At 42.3% G+C, this 26,394-nt stretch overlaps 2 protein-coding genes across 5 annotated transcripts; both read left to right on the forward strand.

The window, feature by feature from the left end:
• Positions 1–531: 531 nt before the first annotated feature.
• On the forward strand, positions 532–4,465 carry dnal1 (dynein, axonemal, light chain 1). Its single transcript, XM_084144109.1, has 8 exons — positions 532–650; positions 1,523–1,561; positions 1,756–1,865; positions 2,133–2,188; positions 2,333–2,388; positions 2,515–2,641; positions 3,125–3,265; positions 3,515–4,465. Exons 1-8 carry the CDS (start codon positions 648–650, stop codon positions 3,559–3,561), a joined length of 579 nt encoding a protein of 192 aa, XP_084000235.1. The 5' UTR covers positions 532–647; the 3' UTR covers positions 3,562–4,465.
• A 927-nt stretch (positions 4,466–5,392) lies between these two features.
• On the forward strand, positions 5,393–25,655 carry tedc1 (tubulin epsilon and delta complex 1). Of its 4 annotated transcripts, none has more exons than XR_014610014.1 (9): positions 5,393–5,611; positions 6,035–6,119; positions 6,235–6,440; positions 6,924–7,094; positions 7,292–7,384; positions 10,198–10,284; positions 19,189–19,374; positions 20,350–21,116; positions 25,640–25,655. XR_014610014.1 is itself a non-coding variant. In XM_084143838.1 (8 exons), exons 1-8 carry the CDS (start codon positions 5,477–5,479, stop codon positions 20,779–20,781), a joined length of 1,395 nt encoding a protein of 464 aa, XP_083999964.1. In that variant the 5' UTR covers positions 5,413–5,476; the 3' UTR covers positions 20,782–21,742. The 4 variants fall into 4 exon arrangements, 2 of the variants coding, with proteins under 2 accessions (XP_083999964.1, XP_083999965.1); XR_014610015.1 differs by having other exon boundaries at positions 5,413–5,611; positions 20,475–21,116; positions 25,640–25,654; XM_084143838.1 differs by lacking the exon at positions 25,640–25,655 and having other exon boundaries at positions 5,413–5,611; positions 20,350–21,742.
• Positions 25,656–26,394: the final 739 nt, after the last annotated feature.

Here is a 26,394-nt window from a genome sequence, read left to right on the forward strand (position 1 = left end):
ACTCTGCACCGGTACCCCCCTGTATATATAGCCTCCCTACTGTTATTTTATTTTACTTCTGCTCTTTTTTTCTCAACACTTTTTTTGTTGTTGTTTTATTTTTACTTTTTTGTTAAAAATAAATGCACTGTTGGTTAAGGGCTGTAAGTAAGCATTTCACTGTAATGTCTGCACCTGTTGTATTCGGCGCATGTGGCCAATACAATTTTATTTTATTTGATTTGAAGATGTTTTGAACGATAGTGTCCCGTCCTCCCAGGCTGCTGGCCTGGAGTAGGATCAGATAGGGTCAAAGTAGTGGAATAGTGGTGAGGTTTTAATGGGTGCAGGGTTAGTTGGTATAGCAATTTTTCAGAAAGTGTAATGATACTACAGAATAGTAGGCTGATACACAGCCAATACAGTAGGTGGCGGCATGCACCTATAACATTTGTTTGCGGATCGCCATAATACCAAAGAAGAAGAAGAAGACGAAGAATGAGAAGAAGAAGAAGAAGAGGAGAAGAAGGAGGAGGAGGGGGTGTGGGAAGGAGGCGTGGGAAGGAGGCGTGAGAAGAAGGCGTGAGAAAGATGATTGCTCGAGCTCTTGCACATGCGTCGTGACTCGTGAAGCTTCAGTGCGTGTCATAGCAACCGGAGAGAACAACATGGTGAGTTGTTTAGCTGCTAAAATGCTATCAGTGACTTGCTAGCTAAAAATATACTTTTTCACAATTTTGTTTTCACCCAATCAATGTTAACGTTTTAGCTATAGTACTGATTAAATGTTTGCTAGCTACAGTCATAAAAGTATGGAGAAAAAAATGTATGCACTAACTAACTGTAAGTCGCTCTGGATAAGAGCGTCTGCCAAATGACTAAAATGTAAAATGTAAATAAACACGAACGACTCACGAATCTCAGCCCCATCTAACGCGTTAACTTTAGCTAGCTGAACGACGTTAGCTAACGTTAACCTGGGAAAGGGCTATAAGGACACGCCTGACGCCCAAACCGATATTTCCTTTCAGAATGTATCAAGATTAGGTAAGGGTTAGGGTTAAGGGTTTGGTTAAGTTTAGGTTCAGTGTTCGGTTTTTAGGTTTAAGCGTCAGCTGTGTCCATATATAGTCTCTCCCAACCTGTCTGCTAGGAACTAGGAAATAGATCAACTCGTGCTAAAATGTGAAGATGGCTAGCCAGCTACTGCTAACGTTAGCTAGCTTGCTACCTAACGTTAGCTACAGACACTCTAAACTAACGTTAGCCTGCTATGTTCTGTTTACGTTAGCTTTGCTATGCTCTGAATGATTGATTTGTGCATGATGAAAGTATCTAAATGACAGCTGCTTGTCAGTGGCTAGCTAGCTAGCTAACATGTATAACATGAAAATAAGCTAGGCATAACGCTGTTATAAACGTATTTTATGCAAAGGCCAGTCATAGCTGCAACAGTATAGCTACACGATTAGCTAATGGATTTGCATGACTACTGACTGAGATTTTATCAGTTGATCTAAAAGTTTGTATTATTGTGTCACAGGCAAAACCAACAACCATAAAAGAAGCCCTTGTCAAATGGGTAAGTGCATCAGAGCTCTCGCTTAGCCTGGTCCCAGATCAGTTCTGTTTGTGCTGTTTTGTCAACTCTCATGGCAATGGCCATAGGATTTGGCATTACAGCACAAACAGATCTTGGACCAGTCTAGCTCTCTCCTACATTAAAAAGGAGAACAGCCACTGACATTTGTTGGCGACCTTGTGTGATTTCAACAGGAGGAGAAGGCAGGAGAGAAGGTGGGGGAGGCGAAAGCAGTAAAGCTGTATGGTCAGATTCCTCCTATTGAGAAGATGGATGCTTCTCTCTCCACCCTCATCAACTGCGAGTGAGTGAAACCTTATCCCTCTTAAGTCTGAAACCTAATTTCATAGTACAAAGATAGTAATTCAATATGGGAATATCTGGGGCTCTTTTCATTTATACATCTGATTCTCCTCTGTTAAACTTTATCCAGCTTCCATCTGAAACCTCATTTCATAGAACAAGGGTGGTCACACTCACACACACTCTATAAGAATGTTAGGCTGCTGATCTTTTCTTCTATAAATCTGATTATCCACTCATCTTCCTGTCACTGTGTTCTTCTGAACAGAAAATTGTCCCTGTCTACAAACTGCATTGAGAAAATTGCCAACTTGAATGGCCTCAGTGAGTATGCATCACACTAATGTGTCTTCATGGAAACAACACTTCACCTATGGCCTTTAATGTAAACAGAGAGATAAAAACGTGTCTCTGAAAGGTGTAATAATTTAAAAAGCTGAGGTGTGATGCCTTTTCTCTATCTCACAGAAAACCTACGGATATTATCACTGGGACGGAACAACATCAAGAATCTAAACGGACTGGTGATTATGGCAATTTTGTGATATAGTATATTAGTTGTTACTATGTTGTAATCTTGGCCCAAGAATGTTCTTGCATAGGATAAGAAATGTAAATGTTTACTCAGCTTGTCCTGTCTGTCTCTGCAGGAAGCTGTTGGTGACACGCTAGAAGAACTCTGGATTTCCTACAACCTGATAGAGAAGCTCAAAGGAATTCATGTTATGAAGAAGCTCAAGGTTCTCTACATGTCGAACAACCTGGTCAAGGAGTGGGGTAAGCAATGATTTAATTTCCATGGGCAAAGAATGTGCCATGTTGCCATAGTCATGGAACACTGGTCACTTTAATAATGTTTACATACTATTTATATATCTACTGCTGTACTAAATTTGTGATTATGTTTTAAAATTGTTATTATTGTGTGTGTGTGTTGATATTTATTGCATTGATCGATAGGAACTAGGAACATAAGCATTTCGCAGCACCCGCCATAACACCTGCTAAACTGTGTACACGACCAATAAAATGTGATTTGATTTTTATGTTAGCTACACTACACTATGTTTGTGGTTGCATGCACAGTCACTTCCGTGTCTGTGTTGTGGAGAAAATGCCCCACCTCAGTGAATTGTACCATGGGAATAACAGTGGTAATTACAATGGTAATATCCTCATTATGATGCCTGCCTCATGAATATAGTCAATTCTGATAACATGTTTAATGGTCGCCATTACAACTGTGGTTTTCCATTACAGCTGAGTTTCTGAAGCTAGCTGACCTTCCATCCCTAGTGGACATGGTGTTTGTGGGAAACCCTCTGGAGGAGAAATACTCAGCTGAGGGGAACTGGATAGAAGAGGCCACCAAGAGGCTGCCCAAGCTGAAGAAACTAGATGGTAAGACAGTCCACATCCTATTTGTTTTCTCTAATAGGATGTAATATTCCTAGGACTGTATTGATGTCATCCTAAGCTACTTACATACTATCGGGCTGATCCAAACTACACTATTTTGAGCAGATCTTCAGATAGTGTGGCTCAGTATAGAACAGCCTGCTGTCATTTCACATTGCTTATTTCAGTCGTTTTTGCTATTGATGTGTCAACAATCCTAACAGCTTTGGTCTCCATCTCTCTCCTCTTTAGGGAACCCAGTGATCAAGGCGGATGATGACGACGAGGGAGACAGTTAACACATTACATTTCATCTCTTACAGTTTACAGGTTGTTGTTTTTAGAATGTTTTTATTGAAATGGTTTCTATACCAGCATCATTGAGAATCAATCCACCAGGCAATATCCTATTATCATTTTTTTCTCTCTTTTTAGATGTTGAATAAGCTAATTCCACTGGTTGGGAGATGACCTCTCATAGAAGCACATTGCTGATACTTTTACGTCTCAATAGATGTCATGAAATAAAAAGTAATATGAAAGAGGCAGTACAGTTACAACGTTTGATGTCATGTATGTATGTCACTGTATGAAACAGCCTCCTCTGGGGTAACTACACAAACATTCTAAAAGGTACAAGTTACATTCCCATTGGTCTTGTCCACCAGCCGGCTCTCTAGCCTGGGGACAACGTTACATTCCCATTCGTGAGCGAGATATTTTGTATTTATTTTTAAGCAACCAACCAAGGCAGGCTATGTGCCTGTTGATGCCCTACTCCAAAAAATACATTTACATTTTTCTATGGGTGCTGATGGTCTTATTTTCACATGATTCCTGACTCACACTCTGCTTGCGTGCATAAAGGACGTACGTTTCAGACCTGTTTGCAGCCATGAAGGAGGAATATGAGGTTGCACACAAAACGGGGTGAAGTCCAGGGGAGAACAATTTGAAGTGTTTTCTGGGCATGAATGAATACTGTATTTTAAAAAGATGGAAGAATAACTAAATCTATATATATATAGCTCTAGTCTTAGCTAATAGTACATGAATGTTTTGTAAAGTGATTTTTTTTCTTATATTTGTAAATTATTAGGCATGTTTGTATAAAATGAATACATACTGAGATGTTTATGATTTTTTTAAATGACATTTTAAATGTTGAAATTTGGTATGTTGCATTAAAAACTATTGTCTAACTATATGTCTTTTGGGGTTCTTTCATGAGCGCATTATAAATATGTGCATACACTGATTGATGGCGTAATCCATTCAGGTATACATTGATAAGCCAACAATAAGTAGACCTATTCTTGTTACTGCAGTGTTCATATAAAATCTATGAAATGTAGCTGCAACAGCAGCAGTCCACCCAGGAAAATGGTTTTGGTTCAGGCGTCCAGCACAGTAGCTAAATATACTGAACAAAAATATAAACTCAACATGCAACAATTTCAAAGATTTTACTGAGTTACAGTTCATATAAGGAAATCAGTCAATTGAAATACATGTGTTAGGCCCTAATCTATGGATTTCACATGACTGAGAATACAGATATGCATCTGTTGGTCACAGATACTGTACCTTAAAAAGGTAGGGGTGTGGATCAGAAAACCAGTCAGTATCTGGTGTGACCACCATTTGCCTCATGCAGTGCGAATCAACTCCTTCACATAAGAGTTGATCAGGCTGTTGATTGTGGCCTGTGGAATGTTTTCCCACTTTTCAATGGCTGTGTGAAGTTGCTGGATATTGGTGGGATCTGGAACACCCTGTCATACACGTCGACCCAGAGCATCCCAAGTTGCTCAATGGGTGACATGTCTGGTGAGTATTCAGGCCATGGAAGAACTGGGACATTTTCAGCTTTGTTTCAGAACATTCAATTATCTGGCAATAGCTCTGGTGGACATTCCTGTAGTCAGCATGCAAATTGCACATACCCTAAAAATGTGAGACATCTGTGGCATTGTGTTGTGTGACAAAACAGCACATTTTAGAGTGGCCTTTTGTTCCCAGAACATAACTGATGAATTCACAAAAACGAAACACTCGTTGAATATGACCAGTGTCAGTTAACGTTATATTTACTACCCAATCAGAAGTGCAGATTTACCCAAATGCGGAGGTGAAGCTATGACGACTGTACTACCCGGAAGTTTTTAGCGTCACCGGGCAAATTGAAGAATCGCCTTATCCACAAAGCTTGAAATGCAACGTGAAAAGAGTGTCAAAGCTAAAGAAGTGATTGAATCACTTTGTAAACTTCTATTTTCACTAGGCTTGGAGTGTGTACCTAGTGCAGAAACGTTCAGACGGGCCAAGTTCAACAAAGGAGAGGATGTGGTGAGTTAGGAAATTAGCTAGCTGGTTCTGGTTCATCGCACGACGACAACAACGAGTTGTCTGTGCGCTGTTTAGTGAATGAATTCAATATACTTTTGTAACTCGCCGAAGTACAGATGTTGCTAGTGCTGGTAAAAATGTCTCTGTCTGTGCAGGCTGTCATTTCATAATAATACAAAATAAACGACTTTTGAGCTCTCCGCCAAACTCTGGTCCACGCGTCGGTTATTGGGGCTGCATTTGAATACGACGCATGTGCTTGGACCAGAGCTATATTATATGAACGACACACACTGTCCCTAATTATAAGGCTACTTTGACAGGTGGACGAAGGTGACCGTAGCCTTGCTATATGACTGGAGGGATATTTGTTTATCTACCTTAGTCATCAGGTGGTTGCTTACCTTGGAATCTGTATTTCAGGTGGTGGAGTTCTGGAAGCTCCTTCATAGTGTTCTTCTGAAAGCACTGCTACTGGAATGTTCTTGCACAACACTTTCAGACTTGGGTAAGTGTAATTGTTTATGGAGGAGTGCATGTGCTGTATGAGTAGTGTCAATTTGAGCTATTATGTCAATTTTATACTCTGTCTTCAATGTATCATTGTGATTGTGTCTTTGCAGACAGCCATGTGAGAGAGGCACTCTGGCAGTGTGGTTACGGTGCTAGCTGGATTGTTGTGACGACTGCCAGGCTCAGTCCCAGGAGTGAAGTTGGGAGCCGAGAGCTGCTGGTGGCGTTTGGGTGGGTGCTGTCTTCAGGGAGCCTGCTGGAGGCCCTTCTGAGAGCAAGATCCCTGGAGCTGGATATCCTCTCACTCCCACCCACGGTGAGGTTCTTATACAAGTCTTATAAGTCTTATAACAAAATATATTTTTGTCTGAATAAAATCCACTCATATTTGAAGGAGCAGTCCCATATCTGTCCAGCAGGTGGCAGTGTTGCTCTGCTGATGATGAGCATCTGACTCAGAACTAGAACTAGAAATATGTCTGTAAGTGGAAGGAGATGAGAGAACAAAAAACATTTTCCCCCTTTCGCATAAATAAATAATCAGTTGTCTCTTACGTTCTGGTATTAAACACTTAAACCCCACCAATCACCCTCGTCTGAAAATCATTCTAAATTCCATGAATATTTAAAGAGAAAAAACATGCCATGTAATTACCCTATGATCCCTCTACTTTGAAGATGTTGAGATGGATCTGTCTTTTGGAGTGCTCTCCAGACAAACCTTTCCTCTCTAGACTCAAGCCTTTGGTCGTGATTGTCAGAGGGAGAGGTAAAGGCACTCCTCTCCTCTTTATCTCAGGTCTCACTGAGTAGCCCCAGAGAGGGAGGCTCCCTTGGGGCTGTGGATGGCCAAGGAGGCCTGAAGGAAGACAGGCTCCTCAGGAGACTCCAATGGCAGTACGGGAAACTCAGGTTCCAGTGGCGGAGCTTGCTCTCCATTCAAGAGGAAAGAGCTAGACTCCTTCACCAGGCAAGTCATTCAACCTGGACCATAATAATACATCACATTTTTATAACACTTTTCTAAAACCCAAAGCCGCTTTACAATAATGCAACCAATGGAGCGTGAACATCATTCTCATCATACTGGTTTGTTCCAATGTCTCTCAATCTGTGTGTTCTGGTGAAATGGATAACCACCATAGCCTCTGCCTCCTATTTTCTTAGGTCCTTTCCTCCAGCACCAAACCCTCCACGTCCACCTCCCAGCCCTCTTCTTCTGACGCCCGTCACAGCATGTGCTCAACTGCCCTGAAAAAGGTGACTGATCATCCTGCCCCCATCTTGTCCAACACCACTACCGTCACCAGACACAGGCAAACTACAAACCACAGATCACAGATGAGGAAGGGGATGCATTGTATACCTATTTCCTCTTTGTAAAGAGTTCTGGCAAACATTGCTGATGAGATAAAAGGATATCCTTCCTCCACTGAAACTCTCCACACTTTAGATGTCAGATAACAGGCAAGAAATCCGAGTTGGTTGAGGAACAAAAGCCTTTTCCTTAAAGTGAGAGATCTTTTAAGCAGCAGGGTTTAAGGGATACATCCTCCCCATGTAACAGGTGTTTCTAAAGGTTCGTTGCAGTGGGAGTCAGTACTAGGAAGGGCAGGAGGAGAGAAAGTGAGAGACAAGGAGAAATATGTATTTTTGAGTGCTTGTTTTCTGAAAGGGAGGGAAACCAAAATCTAGACACGACCAAAGAGTCTGTGCCTCCCTGAGTGTGTTTTGACCCTATAAGTAGTGAAGGCCCTGGTGCAGCCCTCCTGGGAGAGATGTGAGTGATGTGCAGAGACGGAGCCAGAGAGAGAGAGAGAGATCTTACCTCCTTTGTTTCTCTAATAGCTGGAAAGCTCCACAGGGAGGATCATCCTGTACCCTTACTTAGCCCTTGACCGACACAGTACTTTGTACCAATGCCAGCCAGGGAGCACTGGTGTCCTCTGTAGCTCAGTTGGTAGTAGTGTTGTCACGATAACAGAATTTTGACTTCGATACCAGGTTTAGTATCACAATACTCGATACCATCACGATAATCGATACCACACAAAAAAAGGTGGATTAGCCAAAGTCACACAATGGCAATTGATCCAGACAGATAAACTCAGCTACTGCTCTCTTCAGTCGTTGGGTGTCTTTTGAGTTCAATATCATTACATTTGAAGAAAAAGAGACATTCATTGAATCAATTATACAATCATACATTCAATTTGACTTTGTTTTTTACCAATCTAACTACAAAACAACATAATTGTAATCATTTATTTTGTCCGGGTCAGGGGAGGGTATGGCCGGCCTGGATTTCCTTGTGCCATCGTGCTCTAGCGATTCCTTGTGGCGGGCCGTGCTCCTGCAAGCTGACTTCGGTCGCCAGTTGTACAGTGTTTCCTCCGACACATTGGTGCGGGTGGCTTCCGGGTTAAGTGAGCAGTGTGTCAAGAAGCAGTGCGGCTAGGCAGGGTCTTGTTTTGGAGGACGCATGGCTCTCGACCTTCGCCTCTCCGTACGGGAGTTGCAGCGATTGGACAAGACTGTAACTACCAATTGGATATCACGAAATTGAGGAGAAAAAGGGGTAAAAGTACAAAAATAAATACAAAATACCTGGGTAAATCAAGATTTAGCCTAGGTCTATTCATAATACAGGTAATGCAAAGTATTCAATAGTGTGTGCATGCATTGAGTTATTGAGCTTGTTTTAGCTGATTTCATGGGGCTACAGATGACAAACAATCCCTTCCATTTAGGACTTATTTTATTGGCAACTGCTAGGAGAACATATTATTTTATTGTACTGATCAACAACATTTGCATAGAAGAAGCAATCTCTTATTTAATGAAAGTGTGCATAGTCTCTTTAAGAAAGTAATGACGTCATTTGCAAGGCAGAATGTGGCTGTGGAATCTGACTTTGGCTATGGAATCTAGTGGAAACCAGACGGGAGGCGAGGGAGATGAAGTGAATGAGTTTTTGGTGGTGAGGGAGACTAAGTGAATTAATAACATTTTTGGTAACAATCAACTTTGAAATCCGCATATTATGGTCACAAACAAAGTACGAGGGTAGTGAATTCAGCTGTCGTCCAAGGTAGGGGAGGGTTTGGCCGGCAGGGATGTGGGTTCGTATGAAAAAATAAAATAATAATACATGTATGCATTCACTAACTGTAAGTTGCTCTGGATAAGAGCGTCTGCTAAATGACTAAAATGTAAATGTAAATGTAGCCTAAGCTAACAAGGAAAGTTAGCCTACAATTAAAGCTGGAAGCTACCGCTATTGTTTTGCATTGTAAGTGTTCTAGCCTGTATGGACATTGTTCTGCAAACAGTAATGAACAGTTTCAGTATTTCTACATACCTTGTTGCATTATTCAAGCATGTTAACTTCTGTGCATCATGAGTGGGGAGGTAATGCAGCCCAGACAACTCTAGTAATGATTGAGGAAGAGGAGCAGGTACTTTGCTCTTCACACTATAAAGGGGCTGCACTGATCGACACACTTGATCCTCTCAATCACGTGAGACACATTTGACAGAAGTACCAAACATAACAAAAATTATAGTACCGAACCATGTTTTTGTATCGAAAAATTACAGAGGTTTTGGTATACCGTGTAACACTAGTTGGTAGAGTATGGCGCATGCAACGCCAGGGTAGTGGGTTCGATTCCCGGATCCACCCGTTCTTAAAATGTGTGCACACATGACTGTAAGTCGCTTTGGATAAAAGCGTCTGCTAAATGGCATATATTATTATAATATTAGCAACACATCAAGAACACACAGGGGAGAGTCAGTAACTACCTGCACCTGGGGAGATGGAGTAACACTCAGAGGGAAACATGCCTGGCAGAAACTAAAGTAGGCCATAGAGTTCAGCTCAGTAGCAGATTAAATCAAATAAACATGCAGATGTTTTGAAGAAAAGACAAGACAGGTAACATTGTTAAACCAATCAGGGTTTTTGAGAGCATTAATTATGAGCTGAATGTCTCCTGTCTGTGTGTGTTGCACAGTGAGTGAGGCAGGCTGGGTTAAAGGAATGTCCCCCGTCTGTCTGTGTGTTGCAGGAGGTGGAGGGTCTACAGGCTCTCAGTCAGCTGTTGGAGGCCTACCTGGAGTGGAAGAGACAGGAGCCACTCTTCTGGTGCTGGATGGTAGTGGTAGAGCTTCTTCTCTCTCCTCAGTGCCTTAGCACTGCTTTTAACCAGTCCTTTAATATGTTCTGTCTACTCTACACATTGTACTTGACTAGGTTTTGCATGTCATTTAGTTTTTTTAAAGGAAAACCAACATTATTATTAAGCAACTAATAGCCTCCTTCTAATCTGCTCTTTCCCGGTAGTACCTTTGAAAAGTTTCAAGGTAGTCTGCGTCTACCTGTATCCTCTTCCTCCCACTCCTTAACTACCTCTGCAGTGTCTGACAGAATGATTCACTACTGTTCTGAGGTCTAATCTCTGAAGTCTGTCTGACTTATTCAGATTGACATGAAGTTATAAAGAGAGGCTCCATGGAGAGGAGATGTTTTTGGCAATAGTCACTCTACTCTGCTTCCCTCTTTGCATTCAGATCACAGAGATGTGGATTTGAGGATTGTGATAGTTCAAAATGAAGTGCAGTTTCATTAGAAATACATGTATCAGAAGTCCTTTGAGTGTTTTCCCTAAAGTAAAACAAAAACCGCTTCCTTTCATGGTGTTTCTATCAGTATGTTTGAAACCCACAGTCGGACTCCTAGGGTTTTCAGCTAAAGTGCAGTCGATTACAGTAATGTGAAAATAATTTAAGCTAGTACTTTAATCCACCTCAAAGCCATTCCATTTTAAATAAAAAAATAAAGCCTTTGTTACCTTTGGTGAGAAATGTAATACGTCCCAATTGTTAACTCGCTAGTGTTGCTGTTCACTGTCTTATCGCTTGAAAATAGGTTAAACATTTTTTTTTTGCATATCTGGGAATAACTTTCAAGATTTTATATAGATCAAATGTGAATTAATGATCAGTTTCAGAATTTACTAATTTCAAGCTCTACTGGAGACCTATAGGAGGAATAATAAACTGGTTACGAACATAAATATTTTAGCATCATAGCAGTGGTATATTTTATCTGACATGCAAATGGCAGAAATGCTGTTTCAGCCAATCAGCATACAGGACCCATAGTACCCAGTTTATAATACACTGAACAACATTTTTACTGTGTTACAGTTCATATAAGGAAATCCGTTTTGGCTAATCTATGGATTTCATATGACTGGGAATTAGGGCTGAACCCATTTAGTTGACTGGTGGATTGTTTGGTCGGTAGGCTGTTGGTCGACTGAGATTTCTTTAGTCCAGCAGTAGCAAAAAAATTATAATGGTGTACAAGACACCTGTCTGATTGGCTCCTGTCAGAGTGGACTGATCCATTGTGGAGGCCACAGGGATGGCACAGTCCATCACTCTAAGACATGTGATACTGAAATTGTAAATGGTTATATTATGGAAGAACAATGGTGCAACAAATTATTTTATAACAAATGCGCTTTCTCCCTCGCTGGATAGTGGTCGCTGTCCACGGTTCTTAAACACATCAGGGCGCTGTTGAATTGGCGCCTTTTCCTAGACCATGTTGCTATGTGCATAATAGCAAAGTTAACCAGCATATTGGTGTTGAGAACAATGGAGGCAGCAGCAAAATGAGGAGATGAGAAAACAGCCCTTGCCTTATTGTCTAAGAAAAGTGAGGAGAGAGGAAACCCCAACTTAATTAGTTCTATAATCAATAGCCTAACTGTTAAATGTGCCTGGCTTTATAAATCATCCATATATATCAACATAAATAAGACAGATGCTGCTTCTGTTGCCTGTTTGAGTGTTTGTTTAATAGCCTACTGATTCCTTGAGCACCAAGCCTCACGCAACAATTTCACAAATCTGGCAGTTTTTAATCTTTGCTGTGCTGTAGTAAAAGCTTTACACTTATTTTTGTTAGAACAGCCTCACTGGTATCATTTATAATTGATTTAGTGTTTACACTGTTCCAAATTGTAGAAAAACTATATTTATAATAATAACACTCCTTTTTCCTTGATCTCCTTCTTATTGTTGTTATTATTATTATTATTATTATATGATCATCATTATAATAATAAGTAATGTCATTATCATTAGTAGTCTTAGTATCACAGCCTTGTAAAACCATCATGGAGCTGTATGCCCAAGAGTGCATCCTGTTTAGTATTGATACCGTAACTTACTTAGGCCTATATTTCAATACTTATATAGGCTACTGTATCAATCAATTATTCATTCATATCATCACACAGCATACGAGTCATTCATGATTTGAAATGCAATCAAGCATTTTAGTTTTAAAATAAAATAACAAAGTGACCATTGAATAATTAGTGTAAACAATAAATAGGCTTAATTTGTTCCATTTTCGGAAATTACATTCACAAATAAATGTGACAGTTTTTAGTCTTTACTGTAATAAAGACTTTAGAAAAAAACTTTACAACTAGGGCTGACCCCATTTAGTTGATTGTTTGGTCGATAGGCTGTTGGTTGACTGAGATTTTTGTAATTTTTTTATGGTGCACAAGACACCTGTCTGATTCTCGCCTGTCTCAGTCGACTAATCCATTGCGGAGGCCACGGGAATGGCACAGTCCATCACTCTATTTTATACTGAGATTGTAAATGGTTATATTATGTAAGAATAATGGTGCAACACTAATAAATCTAATATTTTATTTACATTTTACATTTTAGTCATTTAGCAGACGCTCTTATCCAGAGCGACTTACAGGAGCAATTAGGGTTAAGTGCCTTGCTCAAGGGCACATTTACGTCATTTAGCAGACGCTCTTATCCAGAGCGACTACAAATTGGTGCATTCACCCTATAGCCAGTGGGATAACCACTTTACAATTATCCTATTTTTTTTTTTTTTTTTGGGGGGGGTGGAGGGGTAGAAGGATTACTTTATCCTATCCCAGGTGTTCCTTAAAGAGGTGGGGTTTCAAATGTCTCCGGAAGGTGGTGAGTGACTCTGCTGTCCTGGCGTCGTGAGGGAGCTTGTTCCACCATTGGGGTGCCAGAGCAGCGAACAGTTTTGACTGGGCTGAGCGGGAACTATGCTTGCGCAGAGGAAGGGGAGCCAGCAGGCCAGAGGTGGATGAACGCAATGCCCTCGTTTGGGTGTAGGGACTGATCAGAGCCTGAAGGTACGGAGGTGCCGTTCCCCTCACTGCTCCATAGGCAAGCACCATGGTCTTGTAACGGATGCGAGCTTCAACTGGAAGCCAGTGGAGTGTGCGGAGGAGGGGGGTGACGTGAGAGAACTTGGGAAGGTTGAACACCAGACGGGCTGCGGCATTCTGGATGAGTTGTAGGGGTTTAATGGCACAGGCAGGGAGCCCAGCCAACAGCGAGTTGCAGTAATCCAGACGGGAGATGACAAGTGCCTGGATTAGGACCTGTGCCGCTTCCTGTGTAAGGCAGGGTCGTACTCTCCGAATGTTGTAGAGCATGAACCTGCAGGATCGGGTCACCGCCTTGATGTTAGCGGAGAACGACAGGGTGTTGTCCAGGGTCACGCCAAGGCTCTTCGCACTCTGGGAGGAGGACACAACGGAGTTGTCAACCGTGATGGCGAGATCATGGAACGCGCAGTCCTTCCCCGGGAGGAAGAGCAGCTCCGTCTTGCCAGGGTTCAGCTTGAGGTGGTGATCCGTCATCCATACTGATATGTCGGCCAGACATGCAGAGATGCGATTCGCCACCTGGTTATCAGAAGGGGGAAAGGAGAAGATTAGTTGTGTATCGTCAGCGTAGCAATGATAGGACAGGCCATGTGAGGATATGACAGAGCCAAGTGACTTGGTGTATAGGGAGAAAAGGAGAGGGCCTAGAACTGAGCCCTGGGGGACACCAGTGGTGAGAGCACGTGGTGCGGAGACAGCTTCTCGCCACGCCACTTGGTAGGGGTGACCGGTCAGGTAGGACGCAATCCAGGAGTGAGCCGCGCCGGAGATGCCCAGCTCGGAGAGGGTGGAGAGGAGGATCTGATGGTTCACTGTATCAAAGGCAGCAGACGGGTCTAGAAGGACAAGAGCAGAGGACTAAAATAACAAATGCGCTTTCGCCCGCGTTGGATATGGTCACTGTCTGCCGTTCTGAAACATAATCTTCAGTGCGCCGTAGAATTGGCACCTTTCCCTATGTTGCTATGTGCATAATAGCTAAATGAACCAGTATATTGGGATTGAGAACAATGTGGCGGAGGCAGCAGCAGCAGAGACGAGGAAACATCCCTTGCCTTAAACCCTATTCGGATGTGATTTGTTTTACTGGGAGAGTCGGGTAATGTAATTATGTGCACAAGCACAAAACACCACTTCTGTCATTTTAGTCAGGTCCGAATCTGCCGTGTCAGTAATTTATACATGACAGGAGAGTAACAATTCCAGCCAGAGTAACCTACTGTTTTTTGGTGAACTTCAAGGTCCTCTGATAATACTAGTACTGTGCGAATCAACATCCCTGTGTTTTGAGAGAAATGTCTGCGTTTGACAGGTGTTGCTCACAGTTTGAGTAAGAAAAAACCAACTGATTCGATAAATTGAAGGAAGTGCTGCGCATAAACTATATATGAAGGGCCTACATGTATCAACTTTCAGTGAATGCTTTTTAAAATATGTTTTGTGCTTATGAATTGAATATTGCCAAATGCATCAGTAAAGAATATTGCGCTGTTAATAGATCGCAAAGCAGCATACAACTGACCTAAATGTTTGGAAATGATGAGTTAACTTTCTCATCCATAGCCTTAAAACGCATCTCAAGTGCAAGTGCACTGTTTAGCTCACATCTGAAGGCTGGGGGGATTTAGGAGGTCTACTGGGGATCGCTAAAATATCCTAATGATTATGATCACACTTCCTCAATTCAAATATTATGGCGACACTTTACCAAAGATGGTTTAGAAACTTGGGATCCAAGCTTGAGTTATCAGTGTAGCCATGTTATCGCCTAGAAAAAAACCTCCAGGCTTCCGTCATAACTGTCAATTTATTGGAAAAAAATTAAGAATTACAGGGGGCAGTTTGGAAAAAACGAATCCCGTTTGAATCGTCCTCTGGAATAGTGGACATTCCGAGGTAATAATTACATAACTAATGTTCTCTAGTAATACTAGTCCCATGTCAATAGGGCTTAGCCTAATTGTCTAAGAAAATTGAGGAGAGGGCAAACCCCAACTTAATTAGTTCTATAATCAATAGCCTAACTGTTAAATGTGCCTGGCTTTATAAATCATCCATATATATCAACAGAAATAAGACAGATGCTGCTTCTGTTGCCTGTTTGAGTGTTTGTTTAATAGCCTACTGATTCCGTGAGCACCAAGCCTCATGCAACAGCAATGTCGGATAAAGCAATTTCACAGATTCTGCTGTTTTTAATCTTTTCTATGCTGTAATAAAGGTTTTACAATTTGTTTTCGTTAGAACAGACTGGTATTACTTATAATGTATTTAGTGTTGTTTACACTGTTCCAAACAGGCAGAAAAACGATATTGTAATCTAACAGCACCTGTTTGTCACACATAGTATGCACACAGCTCTCGCTCCTATACCCTACTCTCTCTAGATCTCCTTCTTATTGTTATTATTACAGTTATTATTATGATCATTATAATAATAAGTAATGTCGTTATCATTAGTAGGCTTTGTATAGTAGCCTTGTATAACCACTATTGAGCTGTAGGCCTAAGAGCACATCCTGTTTAGTCTTAATACCGTAACTTACTTAGGCCTATATTTCAATATATAGGCTACTGTATCAATCAATCATTCATTCGTTCATGCACAGCATACGAGACATTCATGCTTTGAAATGCAATCAAACATTTTAGTTTTAAATTAAATAACAAAAGGAGCTTTGAAGGTCCCCTGTAGCTCAGTTGGTAGAGCATGGCGCTTGCAACGCCAGGGTTGTGGGTTCGTTTCCCACGGGGGGCCAGTATGAAAATGTATGCACTCACTAACTGTAAGTCGCTCTGGATAAGAGCGTCTGCTAAATGACTAAAATGTAAAAAAATGAATAATTAGCCTAAACAATAAATAAACCGCAATTCAGGAATGCGTGCAACTGTTTTTAGTCTGCTGTAATAAAGGCTTTATATATTTTTTTGTTGTTGTTAGAACGGACTCTCTGATACACTTATTTATTTAGTGTTGTTTACACTGTTCCAAATGGTCAGAAAAAATAATAATATTGAAAATCTAACAGCAACTGTTTGGCACACACTACTCACGCAGTGCTTGCTCCTATACCCTCCTTTTTCTTGATCTCCAGTAGTTTCCACAACTAAGTCAAATGTCTTCCACACATCTGACTTCCCCTTTCCCTCCTGAGCAAACAGTAAACATTCGCCCGTTTCGAGTTTCTTTTTCACGTCCTCCACATCGATTTTGCTGTCGACATTACTGTGTTCGGAGTTTGTTATAACCAATTTATTGATGTGATTATGATAGGCTATATGTCAGGCCCTCTTGGTCGCATGCGATGCTTACATGTTTCACGTAAAGAGAGCAAGGGTTGAGGGAATAGGGAATGTTTTTCCTAAACAAATTAGGGATATCGGTAACAACTTTTCATTCAGAAATGGCTCTAATTATGTTGCAGGTTCAGCAACACGTACAGCCCTATACACACTGATGTTCTGTGGTGGTCGCTGCAGCAGGGAGGAGAGAGAGACAACGGGTGCTAGGCACACAGTCACTCGCTGTCATTTTTCTTTTACACAGAGCAGCAAGTCTGAGCCAGGCGGCACAATCAAATCGGTTGCTTTCGGCTCCCTCTAGTCATTTGTGTGTCTTAATTATTTAACCAAACATTGTGCTTAAAGCATCAGACAAGCTTAGTGCATATAGTTGATTTAATTAAAACACAGGATGTGTATGTATGTATGTATGTGTGTATATATATATATATATATCTATCTATATCAATAGAAAAATGCACATGTAAAAAATGTCAACCAATCGACTCCTGGTCTACCAAGATTTTTTTGGGTCGGGGTCAGCCCTACTGAGAATACAGATATGCATCTGTTGGTCACAGATACCTTAGAAATATATAAAGTAGGGCGTGGATCAGAAAACCAGTCAGTATCTGGTGTGACCACAATTTGCCTCATGCAGGGCGCCACATCTTCTTCGCATAGAGTTGATCAAGCTGTTGATTGTGGCCTGTGGAACGTTGTCCCACTCCTCTTCAATGGCTGTACGAAGTTGCTGGATATTGGCCCGAACTGGAACACGCTGTCGTACACCTCGATCCAGAGCATCCCAAACATGCTCAATGGGTGACATGTCTGGTGAGTATGCAAGCCGTGGAAGAACTGGGACATTATCAGCTTCCAGGAATTGTGTACAGATCCTTGCAACATGGGGCCGTGCATTATCATATTGAAACAAGAGGTGATGGCAGCAGATGAATGGCACAACAATGGATCTCATCATGGTATTTCTGTGCATTCAAATTGCCATCGGTAAAATACAATAGTGTTCATTTTCCGTAGCTTATGCTTGCCCATACCATAACCCCACCACCACCATGGGGCACTCTGTTCACAACGTTGACATCAGCAAACCGCTCGCACACACGACGCTGTAAACGCTGACATCTGCCCAGTACTGTTGAAACTGGTATTCATCTGTGAAGAGCACACTTCTCCCGCGTGCCAGTGGCCGTCGAAGGTGAGCATTTGCCCACTGAAGTCGGTGACGACGCCGAACTGCAGTCAGGTCAAGACCCTGGTGAGGACGACAAGCACGCAGATGAGCTTCCCTGAGACGGTTTCTGATAGTTTGTGCAGAAATTCTTCAGTTGTGAAAATCCACAGTTTCATCAGCTGTCCGGGTGGCTGGTCTCAGATGATCCCGCAGGTGAAGATGCCGGTTGTGTGAAAAAACTGCATATTTTAGAGTGGCCTTTTATTGTCCCCAGCACCAGGTGCACCTGTGTAATGATCATGCGGTTTAATCAGCTTCTTGATATACTACACCTGTTTGGTAGATGGATTATCTTGGCAAAGGAGAAATGCTCAGTAACAGGGATGGAAACAAATTTGTGCACAACATATTTGAGAAAGAAGCTTTTTGTGCATATGTAACATTTCTGGGATCTTTTATTTCAGCTCATGAAACGTGGGACCAACACTTTACATGTTGCGTTTATATTTTGTTCAGTGTATGTGTTGAATGTATGGAGACTCCAGGACCTGGTCTATGATGTATCGTTATCTGTTGGAGGGTTAGTGTAGAGAGTCTGCCATAAGCCTGTATGGAGTTCATTCATCCTCACAGTCATGGGATGCGTCCCAAATGGAACCCTATTCCCTATATAGCATACTACTTTTGACCAGGGCCCCATATGGTGCCATTTGGGACGGCGCCTTGAGTATGTCTGTTTCTGGACTCTGCCTGAGGGAGGCTGCTGCTGGGCTGTTGATTAGCACTAGACCCACATGGATCAATATTGGACGAGAGCTGCAATTACACAGGAAGTCTGATCCTGACAAAAGCTCCTGATTGCAGCATAGAGTGAAAGGAGGAGCTCAGAGAAAATCAAGGGTTTTGTTATTATTACACGCCATTTCCTGGTTTGCCTAATTTCAGTTTATGTGACAAAACAAGCAAGTGTAGTGTAGAGAATCATTGTACCACCTAAACCGCTGTGAAATATATTTTCCCTTAACAAAAAATATTGTATTTTCAGCTGTTTGAAGCTGGTGTACAATACGGAAACTTAAGAACGGGAAGCATAGAAGTAGCGCACATAGAACAGATCTACCGTTTCTTAGACTTGCTTTCAATGAGAATGACAGCTCTATAACAACATTTCTATGTGAATTTGGTCGGGTCACCCAAAAGGTTACATATTGTAGCTTTAATTTAATAACAAAACTCTTGAGGCATTACTCTCTTTTTCTCTCTTTCTCAACCCTCTCTTTCCTTCTCTCCTCTCTCCTTCCTCCCTTTCCCCCTCCCTCTCTCTGTAGGATAGTGTGGTGGATAGCCAGCTCTCAGACCTGAGAGAGGAGGACACTGTGGAGAACATGTCACCTGTACACCAGGTTGTCAATAGGTGCTTTCCCTACAGTTACAAGGACAAGGAGGGTCTGGAACGACTGGACAATATGCTGCTGAGGCTGCAGACAGGGCTGAAGGACACACACACAAGACAGGTAAGACACGCCCTCACACGGCAGGTGAGTACCAACTGGCAGGGAATAGGCATTTGGCTGGTTGGCTTTTTATAAATAGTCTGAAATTCCATCCTCTCCTCATCTCCTGTCTTCACTGATTGGAAAAGACCGGACAGGTGAAAACAATATGGTGGAAGCTCATCATTAGATTGGCTTTCACCTCGTCAGTTCTTTCAGGTCATTGGACTGAAGGAGGAGAAGAGAGGATTTCTTTTTTTAGGACATTTGAGAAAGATAATTTGTCAGAACAAAAAGAGGGAACTTCAATGTTCTGGAGGACTTGCGTTATGCAGTACAAGTGGGAGTGTGTCTGATGGCAATCTGTGCTCCTGTTCCTCTCTCTCTCGCTGGTTTTCTTTGGGAAATCATTTTCAGGAATAATTTTGTCAATTGAAGTGTCTTATGTATTGAGCTCTTTCATTTGGAATATGAATGCCTAAATCTGCGCTTTTGTGAGCAGCATTACATTTCATTATGCTATATTGCCTATTTGCTTATTGCTTCTCTCCAGACTCTAGGCTTGCATAGCTTCCACTTTTATTCATATCATTACACTGATACAGCTGGGAATTATTACTAACCCCACAATCAGCACATCTAGGTCACCTAATAATATAGGCTACATCAATTATTCTCTCTCGTTCATTCTCTCTCTCTCGACACTAATGTGTGAAGTGTCTGGTGCAATATCAAAATGTCTGCCAAATTCTCACCCGTTATCGCTCATGAATGCACTCATGCGTAAGCACAGGCACACGCATCACACACTCCTTCCCCATGAGAGTCATCAGTGTTCATGAAATGCTGCCGGGGCCTAGCTGTCATTTGTTTTAGAGATAAAAACATTTTAGTAAGAAGTAATTGTCTCAGATGATATACTGAAAGAGGCAGCGTTATCCAGCAATTCATTTCACTTGACTGTTTGTCAATGTTTCATTTCTTCTTTCCCGACAGACCAGAAAAGCGCAGAGTGTTCTTAAAGACGTTGAGGAGTTGGAGGAGATTGAGAGGAGAGTGGCTCTCAGGCTACAGGGCTTGGCTGAGCCCAATACTTCAACCCCTACATCTTTTTGCTGCAGTTACAGGCCAAGTCTCCAGGGGCCACAGCCACTTCCCAACCACCACCGGCATCGTAGGCCAGGGTCTGTGCTCCTACAAGCCTGTGGTGGGGCAGTGCTGCCAGGCAGGGTGTCTGGGACAGGCACAGTGAGGGTCCAAGTACAGGCCTCCTCACTGATCGTCGAGCTGCAGCAGAGAGAGGGCCTCCTGCTGGGGGAACTGGGGCAGATGAGGCAGGCCAAGCGGGAACAGATCCAGGAGAAGACAGCCAGCAGGCTGGAGGGGGTTGGAGCTGTCCTCATCCCCCCTCTCCCTCTCAAAAGATAAACACTAACAGGATGCTACTTCAGGTTGTGTGTGTGTGCAAGCGAGCGAACAGGATGCTGTTCAGCTCGGTGGCTGACAGACTGTCTGTCCCCAGACTACTGCAATAGAAATAGAATGACTAGAAGGTGCAAAGGCACTCGGCAATCTGTTTTATTAATTATATTTATATGGCTACTGCCAATATATTCTGATGGGCTAGACTGCATGTGATATATTTCAAATTAGATCTGAAATACACATTAACCAGTTGAAATCAAGATATTGCCCACACCTTTTCGTGTGTGTGTGTGTGTGTGTGTTGATTTAATCCACTGCGGGAGAGAACATAAAGACCTGTCTGGGCTGTTAAATTGCAGAGTTCTTTTTTTCTTGTATCTTATCATGTTTTTTTTTGTGCCAAGCTTTCAGGAGAGAAAACAGGCTAAAGTTCAGAAGTAGGTCAGGGTTTTGGGATGTTTTCTCTCACTGAAGTTGTTTAAGTAGGCCGCCTGGCGAATGCTCCCTCCTTCTCAGTCTGAGTCTCACACTGATTGGCTGACGTTACCCGTCCTGGTCTCACCCCTCAGAGGATTAATCCTAGTGCCTTTATCTCCTCCAATATCAGGGTGTGTGTGTGTGTGTGTGTGTGTGTGTGTGTGTGTGTGTGTGTGTGTGTGTGTGTGTGTGTGTGTGTGTGTGTGTGTGTGTGTGTGTGTGTGTGTGTGTGTGTGTGTGTGTGTGTGTGTGTGTGTAACCAGGTTTCCATCCAACCATTTCATGCGGATGAAATACCTAACGCATGGAGAGAGAAAAAGTAACGACTGATGGAAACAGGATATGCCGGGACAATTTTATAAATGCCTACAGACAATTTGTTTGTTCGACATGGTGGGATCTTTTTGTGTCTGTAAAATCACGTTGGAAATGCCTTTATGCGCAAATATTGATATACACTGAACAAAAATATAAACGCAACATGTAATGTGTTGGTCCCATGTTTCATGAGTCTGCTAAATGGCATATTATATTATTATTATTATTTTATAAGATCCCAGAAATGTTTCATACGCACAAAAAACTTATTTCTCTAAAATGGTGTGCACTATTTTTTTAACATTCCTGTTAGTGAGCATTTCTCCTTTGCCAAGATAATCCATCCACCTGACATGTGTGGCATATCAAGAAGCTGATTAAACAGCATGATCATTACACAGGTGCACCTTGTGCTGGGGACAATAAAAGGCCACTCTAAAATGCAGTTTTGTCACCCAATTCAATGCCACAGATGTCTCATGTTTTGTGGGAGCGTGTAATTGGCATGCTGACTGCAGGAATGTCCACCAGAGCTGTTGCCTGAGAATTTAATGTTAATTTCTCTACCATAAGCGGCCCAAACGTCGTTTTAGAGAATTTGGTAGTACGTCCAACGGCCTCACAACCGCAGACCAGGTGTAACCACGCCAGCCTAGGACCTCCACAACCCGCTTCTTCACCTGCGGGATTGTCTGAGACCAGCCACCCGGACAGCTGATGAAACTGGGTTTGCACAACCGAAGAATTTCTGCACAAACTGACAGAAACCATCTCAGGGAAGCTCAACTGCGTGCTCCTCACCTCCAGGGTCTTGACCTGACTGCAGTTTGGCGTCGTAACCGACTTCAGCGGGCAAATGCTCACCTTCAATGGCCACTGGCACGCTGGAGAAGTGTGCTCTTCACGGATGAATCCCGGTTTCAACTGTACCATGCAGTTGGCGTCATGTGGGCGAGCGGTTTGCTGATGTCAACGTTGTGAGCAGAGTGCCCCATGGTGGCAGTGGGGTTATGGTATGGGCAGGCAAACACAATTGCATTTTATCGATGGCAATTTGAATGCACAGAGATACCTTGATGAGATCCTGAGGCCCATTGTCGAGCCATTCATCCGCCGCCATCACCTCATGTTTCAGCATGATAATGCACTGCTCCATGTTGCAAGGATCTGTACACAATTCCTGGAAGCTAAAAATGTCCCAGTTCTTCCAAGGCCTGCATACTCACCAAACATGTCACCCATTGAGCATGTTTGGGATGCTCTGGATCGACGTGCACGGTTCCGGCCAATATCCATCAACTTCCCACAGCCATTGAAGAGGAGTGGGACAACGCTCCACAGGCCACAATCAAAAGCCTGTTCAACTCTATGCGAAGGAGATGTGTCGTGCTGCATGAGGCAAATGTTGGTCACACCAGATAATGACTGGTTTTCTGATCAACGCTCCTACCTTTTAAAAAAGGTATCTGTGACCAACAGATGCATATCTGTATTCCCAGTCATGTGAAATCCATAGATTAGGGCCTTTATTTCAATTGACTGATTTTCTTATATGAACTGTAACTCAGTAAAATCGTTGAAATTATTGCGTTTGTTTTTGTTCAGTTTAATAACCATCATACAGTCGGGCAAAAAAGTATTTAGTCAGCCACCAATTGTGCAAGTTTTCCCACTTAACAAGATGAGAGAGGCCTGTAATTTTCATCATAGGTACACGTCAACTATGACAGACAAAATGAGAAAAAGAAATCCAGAAAATGACATTGTAGGATTTTTTATGAATTTATTTGCAAATTATGGTGGAAAATAAGTATTTGGTCAATAACAAAAGTTTCTCAATACTTTGTTATATACCCTTTGTTGGCAATGACACAGGTCAAACGTTTTCTTTAAGTCTTCACAAGGTTTTCACACACTGTTGCTGGTATTTTGGCCCATTCCTCCATGCAGATCTCCTCTAGAGTAGTGATGTTTTGGGGCTGTCGCTGGGCAACACGGACTTTCAACTCCCTCCAAAGATTTTCTATGGGGTTGAGATCTGGAGACTGGCTAGGCCACTCCAGGACCTTGAAATGCTTCTTACGAAGCCACTCCTTCGTTGCCCGGGCGGTGTGTTTGGGATCATTGTCATGCTGGAAGACCCAGCCACGTTTCATCTTCAATGCCCTTGCTGATGGAAGGAGGTTTTCACTCAAAATCTCACGATACATGGCCCCATTCATTCTTTCCTTTACACGGATCAGTCGTCCTGGTCCATTTGCAGAAAAACAGCCCCAAAGCATGATGTTTCCACCCCCATGCTTCACAGTATGTATGGTGTTCTTTGGATGCAACTCAGCATTCTTTGTCCTCCAAACACGACGAGTTGAGTTTTTACCAAAAAGTTATATTTTGGTTTCATCTGACCATATGACATTCTCCCAATCCTCTTCTGGATCATCCAAATGCACTCTAGCAAACTTCAGACGGGCCTGGACATGTACTGGCTTAAGCAGGGGGGCACGTCTGTGGTCCTCTGTAGCTCAGCTGGTAGAGCACGGCGCTTGTAAAGCCAAGGTAGTGGGTTCGATCCCCGGGACCACTCATACACAAAATTGTATGCACACATGACTGTAAGTCGCTTTGGATAAAAGCGTCTGCTAAATGGCATATTATTATTATTATTACGTCTTGCACTGCAGGATTTGAGTCCCTGTGGCGTAGTGTGTTACTGATGGTAGGCTTTGTTACTTTGGTCCCAGCTCTCTGCAGGTCATTCACTAGGTCCCCCCGTGTGGTTCTGGGATTTTTGCTCACCGTTCTTGTGATCATTTTGACCCCACGGGGTGAGATCTTGCGTGGAGCCCCAGATCGAGGGAGATTATCAGTGGTCTTGTATGTCTTCCATTTCCTAATAATTGCTCCCACAGTTGATTTCTTCAAACCAAGCTGCTTACCTATTGCAGATTCAGTCTTCCCAGCCTGGTGCAGGTCTACAATTTTGTTTCTGGTGTCCTTTGACAGCTCTTTGGTCTTGGCCATAGTGGAGTTTGGAGTGTGACTGTTTGAGGTTGTGGACCGGTGTCTTTTATACTGATAACAAGTTCAAACAGGTGCCATTAATACAGGTTATGCGTGGAGGACAGAGAAGCCTCTTAAAGAAGAAGTTACAGGTCTGTGAGAGCCAGAAATCTTGCTTGTTTGTAGGTGACCAAATACTTATTTTCCACCATAATTTGCAAATAAATTCATGAAAAATCCTACAATGTGATTTTCTGGATTTTTTTCCCTCAATTTGTCTGTCATAGTTGACGTGTACCTATGATGAAAATGACAGGCCTCTCTCATCTTTTTAAGTGGGAGAACTTGCACAATTGGTGGCTGACTAAATACTTTTTTCCCCCCACTGTATAGAAGTAAACTTGGGAGTCACGCGATGATATGTTCTGAGGTCCTCCCATTTTTGTGACAAAACCATCAGTAGGGTTGAAAATGCGAAGGAAACCCATTCAATTTTTCATTCGGTACAGAATTTAACGGCAAAAGTTGTTTTTATGTGCACTACATTATCACGTACCCTTTTTTATTTGCAATGAATCCGTTTGATGGAAACGCATCTCTGGTGGGAAAATGTGCATATCGTTTAATGCAGATCTTAGAATATTCACATGAAAATCTGTCGCGAATATTAATTTTTCTCTCTCACTCTTTAGGGCTGTTTAATTTGTTGAGATCAATTTTAAATGTCTGTATGAAATTTGCGATAAACAGGAAACCAGTACCAAACTGGAAGGGTCTTTGATAAACATGAAAGCAGTTACCAAACTGGAAGATCTTTGATAAACAGGAAACCAGTTACCAAACTGGAAGGGCCTTTGACAAACAGGAAACCATTTACCAAACTGGAAGGGTCTTTAATAAACAGGAAACCATTTACCAAACTGAAAGGGTCTTTAATAAACAGGAAACCAGTTACCAAACTGGAAGGATATTTGATTACCTAGTCCGTGCCACAGCGGTGTGTGTGTGTTGATGTAATTATATTATATATTATATTATGTAATCCACTGCGGGAGAGAACATAAAGACCTGTCTGGGCTGTTTTTTTGGTGCCAAGCTTTCAGGAGAGAAAACAGGCTAAAGTTCAGAAGTAGGTCAGGGTTTTGGGATGTTTTCTCTCACTGAAGTTGTTTAAGTAGGCCGCCTGGCGAATGCTCCCTCCTTCTCAGTCTGAGTCTCACACTGATTGGCTGACGTTACCCGTCCTGGTCTCACCCCTCAGAGGATTAATCCTAGTGCCTTTATCTCCTCCAATATCAGGGTCTGTGTGTGTGTGCGTACATGCGTATGTGTGTGGCATTGGTGTGCACGCATGTGATTAGTTTGTGTGCGTGTCAAATATGAATGTTTCTCACCTGTGAGGGCTGTTAGATTTGTTAAGAGCAAATTACATTTCTGTGTGAAATGTGCGATAAACAGGAAACCAGTTACCAAAACTGGAAGGGTGTTCGATAAACAGGAAACCAGTTACCAAACTGGAATGGTCTTTGATAAACAGGAAACCAGTTACCAAACTGGAAGGGTGTTCGATAAACAGGAAACCAGTTACCAAACTAGAAGGGTGTTTTATAAACAGGAAACCAGTTACTAAACTGGAAGGGTGCTTGATAAACAGGAAACCAGTTAGCAAACTGGAATGGTCTTTGATAAACAGGAAACCAGTTACCAAACTGGAAGGGTGTTCGATAAACAGGAAACCAGTTACCAAACTGGAATGGTCTTTGATAAACAGGAAACCAGTTACCAAACTGGAAGGGTGTTCGATAAACAGGAAACCAGTTA

Source organism: Coregonus lavaretus (assembly GCF_964263955.1).
Source record: "Coregonus lavaretus genome assembly, chromosome: 27".
Lineage (NCBI taxonomy): Eukaryota > Metazoa > Chordata > Actinopteri > Salmoniformes > Salmonidae > Coregonus > Coregonus lavaretus.